Here is a 17,012-nt window from a genome sequence, read left to right as displayed (position 1 = left end):
TCACAAGCTCTGTGAGGTCCTATTGAACTAGAAAGCATTTGAGTATAGGTTCAAGGGATAAACTCTGAACTTCTTGCTTCAGAATCATCCCAGTCTTATCCCTAGGAAGTTAATCATGATATCATAAGTTTTTTGACACAACAGCTCACGAAACAGATAATCACAAATATTATTGTGATTCTTAAAAGAAGGTTAGTTTAGAGCCAGGATTAGGGAAATATAAACACATGCTATAATGAACTTTCTTTCTAGTCCTCAGCTGTTATTCTAACCCTAGTTCCTTCCTCTTTTCTCTACCCCGGTAACTGTCTTTAGTTGGTCTCTGGTCTAGCCACAACTCTTAAGTTTTGAATAAGGGCTGAATTTTTTTTACCTCCTATTTGTTAAAATCTGTTTATTGCCATTTATTAAAATCCCTGGAGCTTTTCTTCTATTGCTCATTTTAAATGAAAATATTTTGGTAGTATGGGCTTTTTTTTTTTACCATGGTAGCTGGTGCTTACTTAGCTCTCTCTCACAGTTTCTCTATATCTGTTTAAAGGAAGAAACTGGCTTTTGTGGAAAAAGAGATATATAAGGTGAATGGTCCTTTTCTAATTAGAAGACAGTAATTGTCTTCCACCAAACTATTCCCCTGATCTTTGAAATTAGAATCTGTGTAAAACTTAATTTAAAATTAGCATTTGATTGACTTGTTAGGAGCCTTTGCTGGTTTTTTTTTTAAAACAATATAGCCAGGCCTTTGATACAGACTTTTATACATTTAAAGGATCCATGCCTCCTTTCCAGAACCTTCAAACAGGGCAGTGTGCCACTTAAAAGAGATTATAACATATCTTCTACATAAATGAGATGAACTACCCTATCATTTCTTTTTCTTTTCTTTTCTTCCCTCCCCTTCCCTCCCCTACCCGTTGGGTCAAGTGACTTGCCCAGAGTCACACAGCTAGTAAGGTTTATGTGTCTGAGGCTGGATTTGAACTCAGGTCCTCCTGACTCCAGGGCCAGTGTTCTGTCCAATGCACTGCTCCTACCCTATCTTTTCTTACTGTATTTGAGAAATCACATAAACTTGTTCTTTATTCTTGAATAAATCAATGAATGAAAGAAAAGGCATGTATTAATTGCTTGCTATATGCAAAGTACTTTGTTAAGAGGTGAGGGTGCTGTGCACAAACAGAAATGCAGAGGCAGTCCCAGCTTTCAGGGAGTTCATATTCTAATGTGGGAGAGAACACATAAAAGAGGTTTCGACTGCAAGTCAAATAGAAAAATCTGATGGACCTTAGGGTGGAATGGCAAAAATGAAATGATGCATTTTCTTTAATGACATTTCATTGGATACATCCATATGTGTTTCTGTCGAACAGGGCCAGTGACTTGGTGAGAACTTTCTTTTTCTGGATCTGCTGTGGCTACTGAGGAGTCAGAAGCTATAACATAGCTGTTAGAAGTGATGGTTGAGTCAGTGGATGGTTTGACTTGCTTGGCACGTCCTTCCTTCTTTTTCCTTCAGAGTTCCTTCCTCTTCACATAGGCTAGATTTTCTACCCTGCTGGGGGAAGTTAATAGGAATGGGGAACCCCTTTCTTACAAGTTTGCTTCCCTGAATGATGATTTCAGGGTCTGGGCTGGGAACGGGGATGATGGGCACTATTATTCCCAGGGTCCTGGGCTATCTTCAGTAGAATCTGAGAGGAGTTGTTGGTTAAGGGGGTGGCACATGCCACTACCTCTCTCTTTCTTGAATGCCTTACTACTTCTCAGACTTTTAGTGCTAGGCAATTATTCTTGTTGAGGACCAAGATTTCAGTAAGGATTCACAAACATTTATATGTATTTGTTATAAATTAATGGATTGAGAGTCCTGATGATTATAGTTGTAACCCCCCAAAAAAAAACAAATTTGTCTACATTCATATCACAATGACATCTTTACAGGTGGGAAGGTGTCAGAATCACAGAACTTCAGAGTTGGAAAGGATCTCAGTAGTCATTTGCTGCAACTCATATCTGAAAAAAAATCCCCATTACAACATACCCATTAAGTCAGCCATTTCTTAAAGACCTCCAGTGGTCTCTTTATACTACAGAATGGTACTTCCCATATGTGCATAAAGTAGTTAAATTATAATGCAGCATATAATTAGTTCCTCCGCCAAAGTCCATTCTAATCTCTGATCATGATATGAAAGTGAGCCTGCATTCTCAAAGGCTATCCTCCCTTGTGCATGCTTTACTAGTACCTACCAGTTTGAAGGGACTTGAAATACAGGACTACATGACAAACACTCAGCCTTGAATCAACTAGCTGAGTACAAGAGGAAGGCCCGTGAGAAGATTTAAATCAAAGAATGTGATTTTGGGGTGACTACTGTTCATGAAATTTTTATTAAGTATTGTGATTTGCTTTGGAGGAGAGTTTCCACACTGATGAAGTTAGATTTTTGAATTCGTGAAGGACATGATAAATTGCCAAAATAAGTAGCAAACATTAAGTGCTGTAAGAGTTCAGAGACTGGAAAAGTCTGGAGTGAATGAGGTGCTACTTAAACTGGCCCCTAAAGTGCTAGTAGGATTTAAGTAGGCAGAGATGGATGGGCTTATGACTTACTCATCTTTTGCCTAATAAAGTTCTTGAAATTGTTGGAATAATATCCTGATTATTAAAGTAAAATGATAATGAATAAGGATTCTTCGTTACAACCTTTTGTAATCTGTAACAGTTTTCTTTAAAATGGATTAAATGGAGATGCTAGGTGGCACAGTAGATAGAGCTGCAGCCTTGGAGTCAAGCGGACCTGAGTTCAAATGTGGCCTCAGACACATGACACTTACTAGCTGTGTGACCCTGGGCAAGTCACTTAACCTCCCCCCCCCAATTGCCTAAGCAAAAAAAAAAAAAAGGATTAAATATTTAGTTCAGAAATCTGTCATGTTGCTTTTGTGTTAATATATATTTATTCAGTTTTTAATTTAATCAGGCAAATATTAATGGCCGTGTACTGGCTCAGTGTAACATTGAGGAGTTGAAGAAAGAAATGAACATGCATTTTGGGGACTGGCATCTTTTCAGAAGTATGGTAAGACTGAATAATTTTTATTCACTTCTTTGTCCAGAGCTAGTAAGAAATCCACCAAGAATTTATTAAATACCTCTTCTGTGTCCAGCATTGTGCTCAGTGCTAGGGGAACAAAGACAAAAATAAAAAAGCAGCTTCTCTCAAGGAGCTTACTTTCTATTGGGGGTGGGGGTGGGGGTGGGAGGATATGTACATATATAAATGTATAAAGCATAGGTACAAAATAAATAGTAATTAAAGTAGTTCCTGTTATTAATCCAGTAAGATGTAATCCAAGTATTTATTTGTTCCTCATATATGAAGAACGTTAATAGCATTTCTGATTTTATATATAGATGTTTTCCAAACCACACCTAAAGTATTTTGTGCTGAAGTTTAGTTTACAGCACCTTTGTTCATTTTCGTGGCTTGTATTAAATATCACATTGTTTTCTTCATCTCAGTTGTATTTCAAAGTAGTACTGATAGTACAGTGCACAAATTATAGGGCAGTGTTGCTCTTAATTTAAAATGTTCAGTATCTATTACATTATTACTTACTAAAGGCATTATAGGTAGCCATATATACTGTTGGAAATTTATTTAAAATGTATTTTCAGATTTCCTGCTGTCTAATATAACCAGGAATTTTAAAAATAACTTTTAAGACCTGATTTTCCATTAGCACCAGTAATACTGTTTTTCCTTGTTCTGTTAAGGTACTTGATATGAGAAATGCAGAAAACCATACAATTCCTGAAGAATCACATGTAATGTCAGATCATGCTGATATCTCAGTCCCTCATGGCGAATCTCTTCGTCGCTCATTACATAATGAATTGCCACATACGGAGCTTTCTAGTCATACTCCCTACACATTGAACTTCAGTTTTGAAGAACTGAACACTATTGGTCTTGATGAAGCTCCTCCACGCCACAGTAATTTAAGTTGGCAGGTACTTAATTAAATTTTGCCTTTAGTGTCTGAAGTAAAAGGAAAATGTATTATTTGCAGGGAAAATATTGGTCATATTTTATTCATTTGGTATTTTCAAATTGGATTAGATTAAGTAATAAATGGTTAAAGCTTAAGTTCATTACAAAACTGTATATACACAAAATAGTAAAAGAACTATAGCAGTTTTTTCTAATCACTTTCTCATCTGATGTTAAATGTAACTGAAAATATTAAAAACGATAGATATTTTAGTATGCAGGTTCTTTCTCTGGATGTGCTACAGAAAAGGAAGGAAGAGGACAGGTGAAGAGCAGGAAGAAGAAAGTGAGAAGCAAAAAAAGATGAATGAGGGAAAGAAGAGCCAGAGAAGGAATGCATGAGCAGGATTTAGGAAATGAAGGAAAGAAAAGGGAAAAGATAAAAGGATAAATTTGAGAGAATGAAAAATAGAAATCAGCTATAAGGAAACTCAATTTAAAGGAAAAAATATTCAGGAGAAGCAGTTCATATAATTCATGGTACGTCTACTATTATTTAATAAGGATAATTTTTTCTTGAACTAATGGGAAACATTTTTATTCATTTCTCTTGTATTTCCTTTTTTTTTTCTTTTAATTTCTGTCTCCCATTCCTTTTTCATTTTGTCTTCCTTTCATTATGAGTTGTTAGAGTCTAGCTTTTAATGCCTGTCATCTCAGGGCCAAAACTAGGGTTTTGGGTTGTTGTGTTTTTTTAAGTTAGAAAATAGAGTTTTTTAAAAATATTCTGTTGAATTTTTTTTAAAAGACTAGTTAAAGGAGAGAATAGGTCAAAACTTTATTCTCCTTCCCTTATTTGTCCCCCACCCTCCCAACATGATTAGCTGCTTTTCTTCCTTCTGGGTTGTTTTTAGTATCTTTAGAATTCATTGGTATTCTATGGTTCGTGTTTCTTACTGTGACCTAAAATCTGACCTTTTTTTAAATTGATAAGTGGCAGAATTCTTGTAATCAATATCAGATTGTGAGTGAATGTAAGAAGGGAAACAGGACATTTCTCTCTCATTGGGGGCTCACTATTTTGTTCCACATCTTTACTTTTTACCTTTTTTCCTCTAGTTTTTCCTTACCCCTTTCCTTGGATTCTGTGTTTGTTTTCCTACTCCATATTTTCCTTATAACTTATTGGATCCTTTTAAATTTAAATTAATTCTGATATCTAAGCTGCACTACACTTATAGAAGCATCCAGAACAAAAAGAAAAATAGTCCTACAGTGCCATAGATCAGAATACATGGAGTATTATTTTTAATTCTGAATACCACACATCAGGAAAGACATTGACAAACAAGGTTACACTTAGAGAAGGGCTACCAAAATGGCAAAGGGACATAACGTCATGTTGTGAGAGAAATAGTTGAAGAAATTAGGGAAATTTATTCTGGAGAAGAGAAGACTTGGAAATGCTGGATTGTGATTGCTGTCTTTGAATGTTTGAAGGACTTATATGAAATAGGGATTATATTTATTCTGTTTTACTATGGAGGTAAGAACTACAAATAACATGTGAAAGTCACAGCAGACAAATTTTGGCTCACTAGAAGAATTTGCTATCACTTGGAGCTGTTTAAAAATGGGATTAAATAGCTTCATGAGATAGTGATTTCCCATTTACTGCAGGTGTTCAAGAAGAGAATTGGTTACTACTTTAGGGAGTGTTAAGAAGGATTCTTTCATTTTCAAATTAAATGTTAAAAAGGATTCATTCACAGACAAGTTTTTGTTTCTTCATGACATCAGCAGCTGTCCAGAATTCTCTAATTCCAACTTGATTGAAAACCTGTTCTCTCATCTCGTCTTATCTTTTTTAATGCAACTCCAAATCTTATAGCTCCTTTTCTCTTGTTCTTTTGCATCATTTATTCACTTTGTATGTTTTTCCTTGTACCTTTTTCTTCCCTGAATTTGGTACTTGAGTGGAAAAGTACAGTCACAAACAAGTAATATTGATTATTTTTTTGTGTTTGACATTGTGCAGTATATAGTGACGGTCCATATGTTAAGAACCTGTGACTTATTTGATGCATTATGTATAATTTTCCTCCACTTAACTCATCTATAACTTATGGTTTTAGAGACTTGTCTGAAGTTCAGAGTGATAATATGTAGGAGTACAATTTATTAAAAAAAATTTTTTTTTCAGTTAAAGAAAATCTACCTCCTTCCCCCCCCCTTAAAAAAAGAAGGAAAACCAAAATTCTTATAATAAATATGTATAAGCAAGCAAAACATTTAGGACATTCTCACATATCCTAATGAACATATGTTCCGGTGTGCACTCTGAGGTCACTACCTCTCTTATCAAGAAGTGTGGTAGGTTGTTTCATTATGAGGCCTCTGAAATCCTAGTTAGTCATTACATTGATCAGAATTCTTCAATCTTCCAAAGTTGTTAGACAAGTAACTTCTGAAACTATGTTGAAAACTAACATTTTAATGTTAAAAGATTTCTTTTCTCTTTCTCCTGCTTCTTTCCCTTTTTTCAATGACACTATTTTATTAGTCTTATTAATTTACCAAAGTGACAGTTTGTAGATATAAAAAAAGTGCCAAGATTGTTTGATGATACAAGTGCTAATTACTGTGTATTTTAAAATATTACTCTAAATAAATTTGCTAAAAATCTTTACATAAAATAATTTTAAAATAATGTCAGAATTGAAGAATTTCTAAAACTGCTTGAGCTATAGAACTTCAGTGGAAGTAATAATTAATTTTTCGTTATATGTTGATAATTTTAAGTTACTTTTGAGAACTCTAGGATTTCAAAATTCCTGGTATTTGTTATTCTTCTTTATTGCTTAGTTGAATTCTTAAAGTATTTTCTTTTTTCTGTCTTCACAGTCACAAACTCGCAGAACCCCAAGTCTTTCAAGTCTCAATTCACAGGATTCCAGTATTGAAATCTCAAAACTTACTGATAAGGTTCAGGCAGAATATAGAGATGCCTATAGAGAATATATTGCTCAGATGTCTCAGCTAGAAGGGGGTGCAAGTTCTGCAACAATTAGTGGCAGATCTTCTCCACACAGCACAGGGCTATACTATATGGGTCAGAGTTCATCAGGGGGCTCCATTCATTCCTCTATAGAGCAAGAAAAAGGAAAGGATAGTGAACTGAAACAAGATGATGCAAGGAAGTCATTTCTGATCAAGAGGGGAGATGTTATAGATTATTCATCTTCAGGTGTTTCCACTAATGATGCATCTCCTTTGGATCCTATCACTGAAGAAGATGAAAAATCTGATCAATCTGGAAGTAAACTTCTTCCAGGAAAGAAATCTTCAGAAAGACCAAGCCTCTTCCAGACAGATTTAAAACTAAAAGGAAGTGGGCTGCGCTATCAGAAACTTCCAAGTGATGAAGATGAGTCTGGGACAGAAGAATCAGATAATACTCCACTTCTCAAAGAAGATAAAGATAAAAAAGCAGAAGGAAAAGTAGATAGAATACCTAAATCTCCAGAACAAAGCACAGAGCCTATTAGAACCTTCATTAAAGCAAAAGAGTATTTATCAGATGCCCTCCTAGACAAAAAAGATTCCTCTGATTCAGGAGTAAGGTCTAATGAAAGTTCTCCAAATCATTCTCTTCACAATGAAGTTGCTGATGATTCTCATCTTGAAAAGGCCAACCTTATAGAACTTGAAGATGATAGCCACAATGGAAAACAGGGAATACCACATAGCTTAAGTGGCCTTCAAGATCCAGTTGTAGCACGTATGTCCATTTGCTCAGAAGACAAGAAGAGTCCTTCAGAATGCAGCTTGATTGCTAGTAGCCCTGAGGAAAATTGGCCAGCTGTAACTGGTCAAAAAGGCTATAACTTGAATCGAACACCCAGTACTATGACCCTAAATAACAACACTGCTCCATCCAATAGAGCTAACCAAAATTTTGATGAAACAGAAGGAATTAGGGACATCTCTCAAGTTATTATGCGGCCTGGTTCCAGTTCTAACTCAAGTGGTATTCAGAATGAAAATCTGAAAAGCATGACCCATAAACGAAGCCAACGTTCAAGTTACACAAGGCTTTCAAAAGATTCTTCAGAGCTTCATACGGTGACCTCTTCTGACAGTGCAGGTTTTGGTGAAGAAAGAGAAAGCATTCTTTAAGGGAAACAAGAAAAAAAAAGTCATTATTATGCCTCAAAGTCAAGATTTTCTTAAAAGCTCATCAAACAAGAATTTAGTAGTTAGTTTTTAAAAACTTTGAGGAAAAAGCAATTGAAAGAATGGAATTCCAGTTTTTATTTTTAAAAGTTTTTGTGGTTAACTGGCTTCATGTATTTTAAAGTGGAAATCTAAGGCTAAATCTGAGAGTAATGAACCTTATGTTAAATCTTAAAAGCATTGTGTGCAAATGTAAAGAAAGTGAGACTATTATAGTTCCCTTTTAGAAAACAAAATTTCCTTTTTGGGGGACTGAAATAATGTATAAAGTTGAGTAATTTATAAATCCAATCTTGCAGGCATTTATTAAGCCCCTTTATATGCAAGGCCTTATGCTGTGCTCTGGGCATTAAAAAGACGGTACAAACAGTCCCTTGAACTAAAGCAGCTAACATTCCACTGACAACCATTGTTGAGCCACTTTTCTGCATGAAAAAGCAAATATTCCCTATGGTTATATTTTGAAGAACTAAACAGATAATTTAGTAGGACTTTAAGAAAGTAAGTTAATAGTGCCCAGTGTTAGGCCCAAGAAGCTCTGATTTTTTCTTTCCTTTTTTCCATGCTTCTTGATTGAGATTCTTTATATTACTGAACACTTGGGAATAGGTATACCTATTATTAGCCAGAGTGGGTACATTATACTTTGTTATTTACAGCCCTGAAATTAATCATCTACTTATCTGTTGGTTCAAGAGCTAAGCTCATGAAAACACTTAGCTATAATGGCACTTCATGAATCAGAATGAGAATATGGTACATTTTCCCCTAATATGCTTGATTTTTCTGCTATATTGGTATGTTTAATTATATGGCCACTTATGAAAAAAATATAGCAGCCTGCTAGTAATTGCATTTTTAGCAGTTATGACTGTTTCATCCAATAAAGATTGTGTGTTTCCTGTGAACAAAGCATTATACTAAAATCTGTTTGGGGAGACTTGTGCATATAATCAGCATGCCAGTATTTCTTAAATGAATAAATGAGCAAATTGAACTATTTGTACATGAAACAGTTGCATAACAATTCAAGATAGTGTATTATTAGAAGAAAAAAAAATCCAAAACTGAAGGAAAATGTACCCATTTTATTTATTCCTAAACTACTGCATCATTTTTTCTTATTTGGAGAGGAAAGCATCATGGAACCTTTCATTTAAACCTCTGTAACAAAGCAGGAGGACAGAAATGCTCAAAATCAATGTGAATATAAACAGTTGTTTATTCCCACATTTACTGGAATTTCTAATTCCCACATTTACTGGAATATCTAAATTTGAATGTGTGGGTTAGTAAGTACATCACAGTCACCGCAGTGATCTACTGTTGTCTTTAGAAGTAACTTTATTTATGAGCACACACCTGATAGTCACAACTAGGAAGAAATACATATGTGCAAAGTGTAAGGATCATATGGTTTTAATTGAATAATCATATTGTGATGGATATTTAATAGTTAATATCTTTTCATTAATAAATGAATCATTAACTGGATTGGAATCTTTGAATTATGGCACTAAGTAGTTGCTTCTTTATGGTACTCAATGAAGACTGCATTATTGTTGTGTGTTATCTAATAACTCATAAAATAATACTTCATATTATCTTTCATCAAAAGAAGTATTTGTCCAGTTACAAAACAAGGACTGGGCTGGTTATTGACAGGTTATTAGCTTTTAGGATTTAATAATCAGCACATTAATATGTGAAGCTCTGTGATTAGTTTAGGCCAACTATTTCATTCCTTTTAGATGAGTAATTGTGATATCAGTGTCATTTTAACACATGCCTTTATCCTCGAAATGAATTTGCATGGTTTTCAGAACTTGAATATCAAGTCTGTAGATTTAGAAGACAATAAAAAATTGGCATGCCATTTTTGACTCAGGAGTATTTATTTATTGTAATGATAATTCATGCTCTGAGCTGTTTGTATGTTTGCTTTTTTGTGACTTATTGATGCACTTTACATGTTCCATTTCACATTAATTTACTTGTCTAAAGTCTTCACCAATAATTATTCCTGTGATTGAACCAATCATTTAAGTAAATGACTTATATGAGTATTTGATGATTAACCCTTCTAGTGCACTAAATGATACACTAATGAGCTAAAAAATTCATTATGTACCAGCTAACACACACTGTAGCCCTACAGCTACAGCCCCAGAAATAGCTTACTCACCAATAGTACTCTAGGGAAAATAAGTCATTTCTATGACTTTCATCCCAGAGAAGTATACTTTTTAGTAAAGATGGAAAATTTTTTTACTATAAATAATTCTTATTATGCATTCACTTTTCTCAGTGTAGTTAATAGTACTTTTCCAAAATTTATACTCCATTTAGCCATTCCTGAGTTACAGTTTAGTTTCTCTCTGCTTATTGCTGTGCTCAGAGAAGTGGATATAAAAAGAATTCTGAATACTTTTACTTTAGCCACAGATAATTTTCCTGTCATAGCATAATCTCTAAGCACTTGTCTCTATCTTGGCCACATGGTAATATTCACATGAATGACATTACTTCTGTTTTTTTGTTTTTGTTTCTGGCTAGGCAGTGGGATTAAGTGACTTGCCCAAGGTCACACAGCTAGTTAATGTTATGTGTCTGAGGCCGAATTTAAATTCAGGCCCTCTTGAATCCAGGGCTGGTACTCTGTCCACTTTGCCACCTAGCTGCCGCCAAATGACATTACTTCTGGGGGAAAAAAATGAACAACAAAAAAAAGCCGATATCTTACAGATGATTTATTTGTCACATTTACAGATGATTATACAAAATATTACATCATGTAAAACTTTAAAAGTGCCATAACTATGTGATCACTTTTTTATTATCATGAAATAAAAAGTCTCATTCTATTATATTCTCATGTTACTTTTGTGTAACGGTTAAAATAGTTTTTTCTGACTGACCAAATAGTTGTTTTAGCAAGTTATCTAACAAAAGTCTACATGTAATCATAGTATTAATTAATTATAAAAATAATGTTTTGCATGTTTTATTCCTACAGTAGAATTGATCTTTAATATGTTGTTTTTCTTATAAAAGCTAAGCATGAGGAAGTATTTTTTGAATGGGGAGACTATTAGCTTTTCTTCTTTATGATTGATTAAGATAACAAGTGTAACATCATATGTAATATCTCTGGTTATACTTGGGATTCTCAGCCTCTTTGGAATGACTATAAAGTTTAGTAGCTTCAGAAAAAATACTTGCTGGGTGAAGTTGATTCTTGTGAGAGTAAGTCTTGAGACAGTGTGAAAAAATTAGAGAAAATAAGACAAAACAAAAAAATTAATGTGTAATGATGTTAGATAATGTGGATTTCTACAGCCAACTTTTAAATATTAAAGAGCCAATTGCTTAGGTCCATAGCTTTTCTTCACTTCTTGGCTTTTTGCCATTTCTGCTTGTTTAAACATCTCCCAGAGAATGTGCAAAGAGGAAAAGAAAAAGATAAAATATGAACCATTTTTTGCAAGTTTTTTTCATGAGAAATGTCCTAGCCTGGAAAATCCGAAACCCTGGATAAAATTAGACTTTGGACTTTCCCTACTCTGATACTTCTGTTTTCTACTGGCAAGGAAAATGCAGAATTGATCATAAGAATGTAAATGAAAGGTAAAGACATACTAATGTAGAGTAGTATGCCTGATCTGTGTATTTGAGTGCTCATGGTGGAAAAGGTTGAGAATCTCTGGGTAAAACCACCTAAGGAATAGAGAGATCATCATAGTATCTTACATAATTTTAAACCCTTTCATGTCTAGGAAGAAAATGACATCCAAGGTAATGGCATCTGAAAAGGAGAATTCAGTCTGAAATAAGGTATGTGGAAGTGAAACTACTGTATCCAAATATTCAAAGTCCTGTGATAAAAATTTATAGTAGGTTTTAGGAGAGTGTTTGAAGATAGTTCTTTGTAATTGAGTAGTTCTAGATCCTGTAATTCATAGTTAAATGTCATTTCAACAGTATCATCAGAGACAGGTAAGAAATATCCAAAATAAATGTCCCATGTTGACTCCTACATCATAAAGTTGTAGGAGCCCCTTAGGGTGGACTGCTGATATAAACAGTGTGAAATATTTCATTGTGTTCAGTTATGTTACACCATGGGGATAAAACAGTGATAAAATACTAGCCTCCAAACATGGAACTTTGAATGACATCTCAAAAACTGTGTGTTCAACTTATTATCATATGCATAAAGCATTTTGAAGGAAAAATATAAATCTTTTTCATTCTCTAAACCAGTCTACAGGATAAGCACATATATGTGTATATGTTATAGTCAGCTGAAGTAAGATCATGACATCCACAAAGTCCAGCTTCTAGCCAATCAAAACTAATTGATTGCTAGCCCCCAGTTCAGTATAAAACAGTTTTGTTGAAAATATACATATATGTATACTGGGTATTGTATTTCTTTCCTTCTCAGTGGATGGTGGAGGGAGGGGAAAGAATTTGGAACTAGAAAAAAAAGTTTAAAAAATAAAAGTCTAAGCCTACACACTGAAAAACATGGTATTAGAACCCATTTCATCTCCAAGGTTATTACTCTCTATCTTTGATGTAAGTGGACTTTAGTGGAGTTAAGCTTTATGTTAGAATATGATTATTGAATAAAGATGATTAAAAAATGATAAAAAGGAAAATATACATATATGTAAAATATAACTGTAGTTGCAATATTAAATTTATTTAACTTTTAAGTATGTATGTTAAAAATGCCAATTAATGTATAGAAAAACCTTCACACTCCATTCAAGTTGGTATCAGCTTATGTTGAGCTAAAATGTATTGTAGGAAAAATTTATAACAAAATCATTCTGGTACTTGTCTCTCAGATGATGTCTGAAGTAGATTTGATTTCTGATTAATTACATGATGTGACAAATAGTGAAGTTCCAGTGTAGAAGTATTTTTGAGAGGAGAATAGTTACAGAAATATGGCAAGGGATAAATCAATCTACAAATTGTAGTTGTTGAATAACTCTAATACATGATGAGCTTCCTAATTTAGTCTAATTGGAAAGGTCAGCTTGAATTTCAAGTTAACAATCTTGAGTCATGCTTAAATTATCTTCAAATAATTTTATCAAACTTCTTACAAAATATTAAGGTATAGTCATGTTATCTGCTTAAATTAACTGAAAAAAACTCAATTGTAATGAGCATAATTTGCATGCAGTCAGTGTGCTGAAGTTCTTAATTTTTTTTTCCTCTTTAAGCAGGTTAGATATGTTCTCCTTAATCTTTTGATAGTACTATAAATCTGTGATAGCACCCCAGACAAATAATTGTACCCTCTGGATTATTGGAGACTGAATTAATGTTATATTAAAGTACAGAAAATTAGGTTGTGTTCCCAATATTACATAAAGTAAGGAGTGGTAGAGAAATGTTAAGAACAAGGAAGGATACTGTTAACCAGTAAGTACCAGAAATGTAATAGTAATCATTTTTAACTGGCATTTTCTTTATACCTATCTCTTCTATTTGCTATCAAGGCAAAGTGGATTCTATCTCTTTCTTATTATCCTACCTACTGAGCAAAGCAATATTGCTTTCTCTCCTGATTGACAAATAACTTTTCCTCACAGTTAATTCTTCTCTCCAAAAATAAGTGAGAAAAGAAGAGGCTGCCTTGCCAATGAATAATCCTGCTATCCAGTGGTATCCAAGGGATCTGAGAAGAAAACATCAAATTTAACTGTAGTTATTTTCTGTAGTACAGCGGTTGAGTTAAAGTTTTTCTTAGAACTAAGTGTTTTAAGCAGCATAAAATTTTGAGACAAGTACAGATTTATGACAGCATGTATGCAATTAGGTATAAACCAACATTACATGTTCTTCGCATTTTCATGCCAAACTTTTAATAAAAAATACATTTTTTCTAACCCTTAATTTTCTGATCCCTGTTCAGTGAAAATATTTTTCTCCCTAGGACCTTCAGATTACACACTTTTATTCCAACTAAATTTTCTCTGCTTCAGCTTTTAAGGTTGCCTATCATTCTTTTCAACTTCAGTTTTTTCAATCCAGTTTTCTCTTCACTTTTCACATATATTCCTCTTTTTTTTTTTCAATTTGGAAATATCTTAAGGGAGGCAGCTCCGATTAAACTATTACTTTGCATCTGTTTGAAAAACAAACTAAATCTTTTGGAGAAGACTTGGTGGGGAATGTAGCAACTGTCTCCAAATATTTGAAGGGCAATCATTTGGTGGAAAAACTGGACAAACTCTAGTAGGTGCCAGAGAAGAGAATTAAGACAAGTGGGTAGATGTTTCAGAGGGAGATTTTGTTTCAACACAGTATAAAAGAAAAAAAAAACCCAACATGCATGATGATTAAAGAGTGTTTTAGCCTTAGAGTCAGGAGGACCTCGGTTCAGATCCTTTCTCTGAAACATACTAGCGTTATGACTATTGGAAAATCATTTAACTTTTTAATTTTGAGACCATTATTACTGACAAGTGGCTGAGTTGAACCTCTGGAGGGAATTTCCATGCTGGGAATTCCTTACACCAATGAAATCTGAGGCCAGAACCTAATTAACTCAGTAAGGGAAATTACTTTAACAGTTAATTCTGTTTGAAAAACTGATGAGGTAGAGATCATCCAGAGAGGGCAACCAGAAGAATCTCAGCACCTTGCCTTATTTCAAGAAGCTAGGGATGTTAAGAGAAACCTTAGAGAGGACATAAAAGCCATCTTTAAATATTTGAAAGACTGTCTTATAGTAAGGGGTAAGATTTATTCTACTTGACCCTACATGGCAGAAGTAGGAGAAATTGGTCAAAAATTTATTGGTTGATGTAAAGAGACAAATTTAGATTTGAGTAAAAAAAAAATTGTCTACAGGGAGTAGAATGGAGCAAGAAAATAACTAAGCTTCCAAAAATGAAATGGATTGCCACTGGAGGTATAATGGATTTTCCTTAATTATGGATTGTTAAGCAAAAACTAGATAACCAATTGTCATGTATATCATAGAAAGGATTCTTGTTCAAGTAGGAGGTGGATTAAATGGCCCCTGAATTCCCTTCCAACCATGTGAATCTCTGAGAATGGAATAGGCTTCCTTGTGAAGTAATGAATCCCTCATAACTGAAAAAGTTCAAGAAGAAGCTGGTTGACCACTTTTTAGGATAGTTGTGGAGGGCATTTGTAATCAAAGACAGGGTTGGGTTAGAACTTAAGATTCTCTTCTGATTATGAAATTCAGTGCTTTTATTCCTAATGTGTAGTGGATTACAAGTATAAGAACAAGAAAGTTTGTGGTTATCTAGTTACTCCTCAATTCTTTGCCATAGGGCTTCCAAAAAACATCCTTAAACTAACATAAATCATCTACCATTTTATATTATCCAAGCTCTTTTTCCCCATTAGTGTGCATAATTGAGAATTGATTATCCCAAAATTTTATGTAATGAGTGATCTTTCTCCTAGAGGGATTTGACCTACTTATGATTAATTTGTTTAGAATTTAACATAGTTTTATGGGCTTTTGAATGTCTGTTCTTGTTGCTGCTGTTCCCACCATAACTGATCTTTTTTAACAATAGAAGATTTGTTACTTGTTTGTTCTGTTCCACTCCCAGCAAGGCAAGTTAGCTGAGGTACATTGAAATTGTTGGCATCTCCAGCTTCCTGCATGCTCACTTCCTTTCCTATAACATTGGCAAAAACTAATAGAGGTCAGTGGATGCCCAGTCCCTTCTTTGCTGGGGGGTGGGAAGAACCTGCCATGCCGTCAGCTGACATCAGTCATGCTGCACTTCATTCCCTCCTGTTCAACCACTTCCTCCACAACTTCCTAGCCAGCTTTATTGCTGCCTTTCCTTTCCCCCATCCTATACTCTTAGGACTGTGAACTATGATCAAATCAACTCTACCATTGAGTCTGTGTTTGTGTCATTTTACTATTGTATGACCCCATTAACCGTCTCTGTAACTCATTAAGACAAAGTTACCTTCCCTTACTACTACATCCATATGTGTATTGTGTGCTCCATTAGAATGTAAGCCTTTGAGGACCAGGACTGTCTTTGCTTTTGCATTTATATCTCCAGAACTTAGCACAGTTGGCACATTGTAAGCACTTAGTAAGTGCTTCATTTTTCACCTTCCTTCTATCTGAGTTTAAAAACAAAAAGGTAAGGCTTGACTATGGAATTTTGGTTTAAAGCTAAGTTTGTTGGAATCCACCTGTATTGAGGTTTCTAGTTCTTACAAGTTGTATCATGCTAATGCATGTCAATATACCTTTTTTTCAGTAACATCATCATGTTGGTGATTCAAATTCAGCTTGATCTCTTTGATTCTAAATCATTTGATGTTGTATTCATGTTTAACCCATTCATTATTCTAGATACTACTGTTATCTTTACAAGTGACATTTGGTCTATTAGAGTATTTCTTTGTTGGAGTTCTTATTTTATCTTCATTCTGTTTTGAGTTGAACCATTTTTTTTTTCTCATTTGCCAAAATAGCTTTGAATTCTAGTCACATTTTGCTCTGCCAGTTCTGGGATTATGAAAATTGCTTAACAAAAGCCTTCATATTCTTATAAAATTTATTTCAGCAGTATTTTGGTTTTTGCAGCAGCTAATTTTTAAATAAAATCAGTAGGGCTATTATTGCATGAAAGTGGATGACTTTGTTTTTATTCTGTATTTCTTTTATGTTCCCCATATTTTTATGATCCCTTGAATTAAGTTAGCATGCTAAAGCATGTACATAAGGTCCACTACCTTTCCCTG

General features: G+C 34.1%; 1 protein-coding gene and 1 long non-coding RNA gene across 2 annotated transcripts in view; both read left to right on the top strand.

Annotated features, from left to right (window-relative positions):
• Positions 1-10,110, top strand: part of KIDINS220 (kinase D interacting substrate 220) — a 164,330-nt gene extending 154,220 nt beyond the window's left edge. The window contains 3 exon segments of the mRNA XM_078149758.1: positions 2,985-3,083; positions 3,782-4,018; positions 6,903-10,110. Coding sequence (XP_078005884.1) covers positions 2,985-3,083; positions 3,782-4,018; positions 6,903-8,177 — 1,611 coding nt within the window. The 3' untranslated portion in view covers positions 8,178-10,110.
• A 1,156-nt stretch (positions 10,111-11,266) lies between these two features.
• LOC144455608 (uncharacterized) lies at positions 11,267-14,143 on the top strand. The gene is made up of 2 exons (XR_013484331.1): positions 11,267-12,068; positions 13,847-14,143. It is a non-coding gene; the product is annotated as an uncharacterized LOC144455608 (long non-coding RNA).
• The last annotated feature ends 2,869 nt before the right edge of the window (positions 14,144-17,012 follow it).

Source organism: Phascolarctos cinereus, unplaced genomic scaffold (assembly GCF_003287225.1).
Source record: "Phascolarctos cinereus isolate Bilbo 61053 unplaced genomic scaffold, phaCin_HiC Scaffold_2;HRSCAF=192, whole genome shotgun sequence".
NCBI lineage: Eukaryota > Metazoa > Chordata > Mammalia > Diprotodontia > Phascolarctidae > Phascolarctos > Phascolarctos cinereus.
The sequence above is the reverse complement of the archived record's forward strand: the minus strand, read 5'-3'. Positions and strand labels throughout refer to the sequence as shown.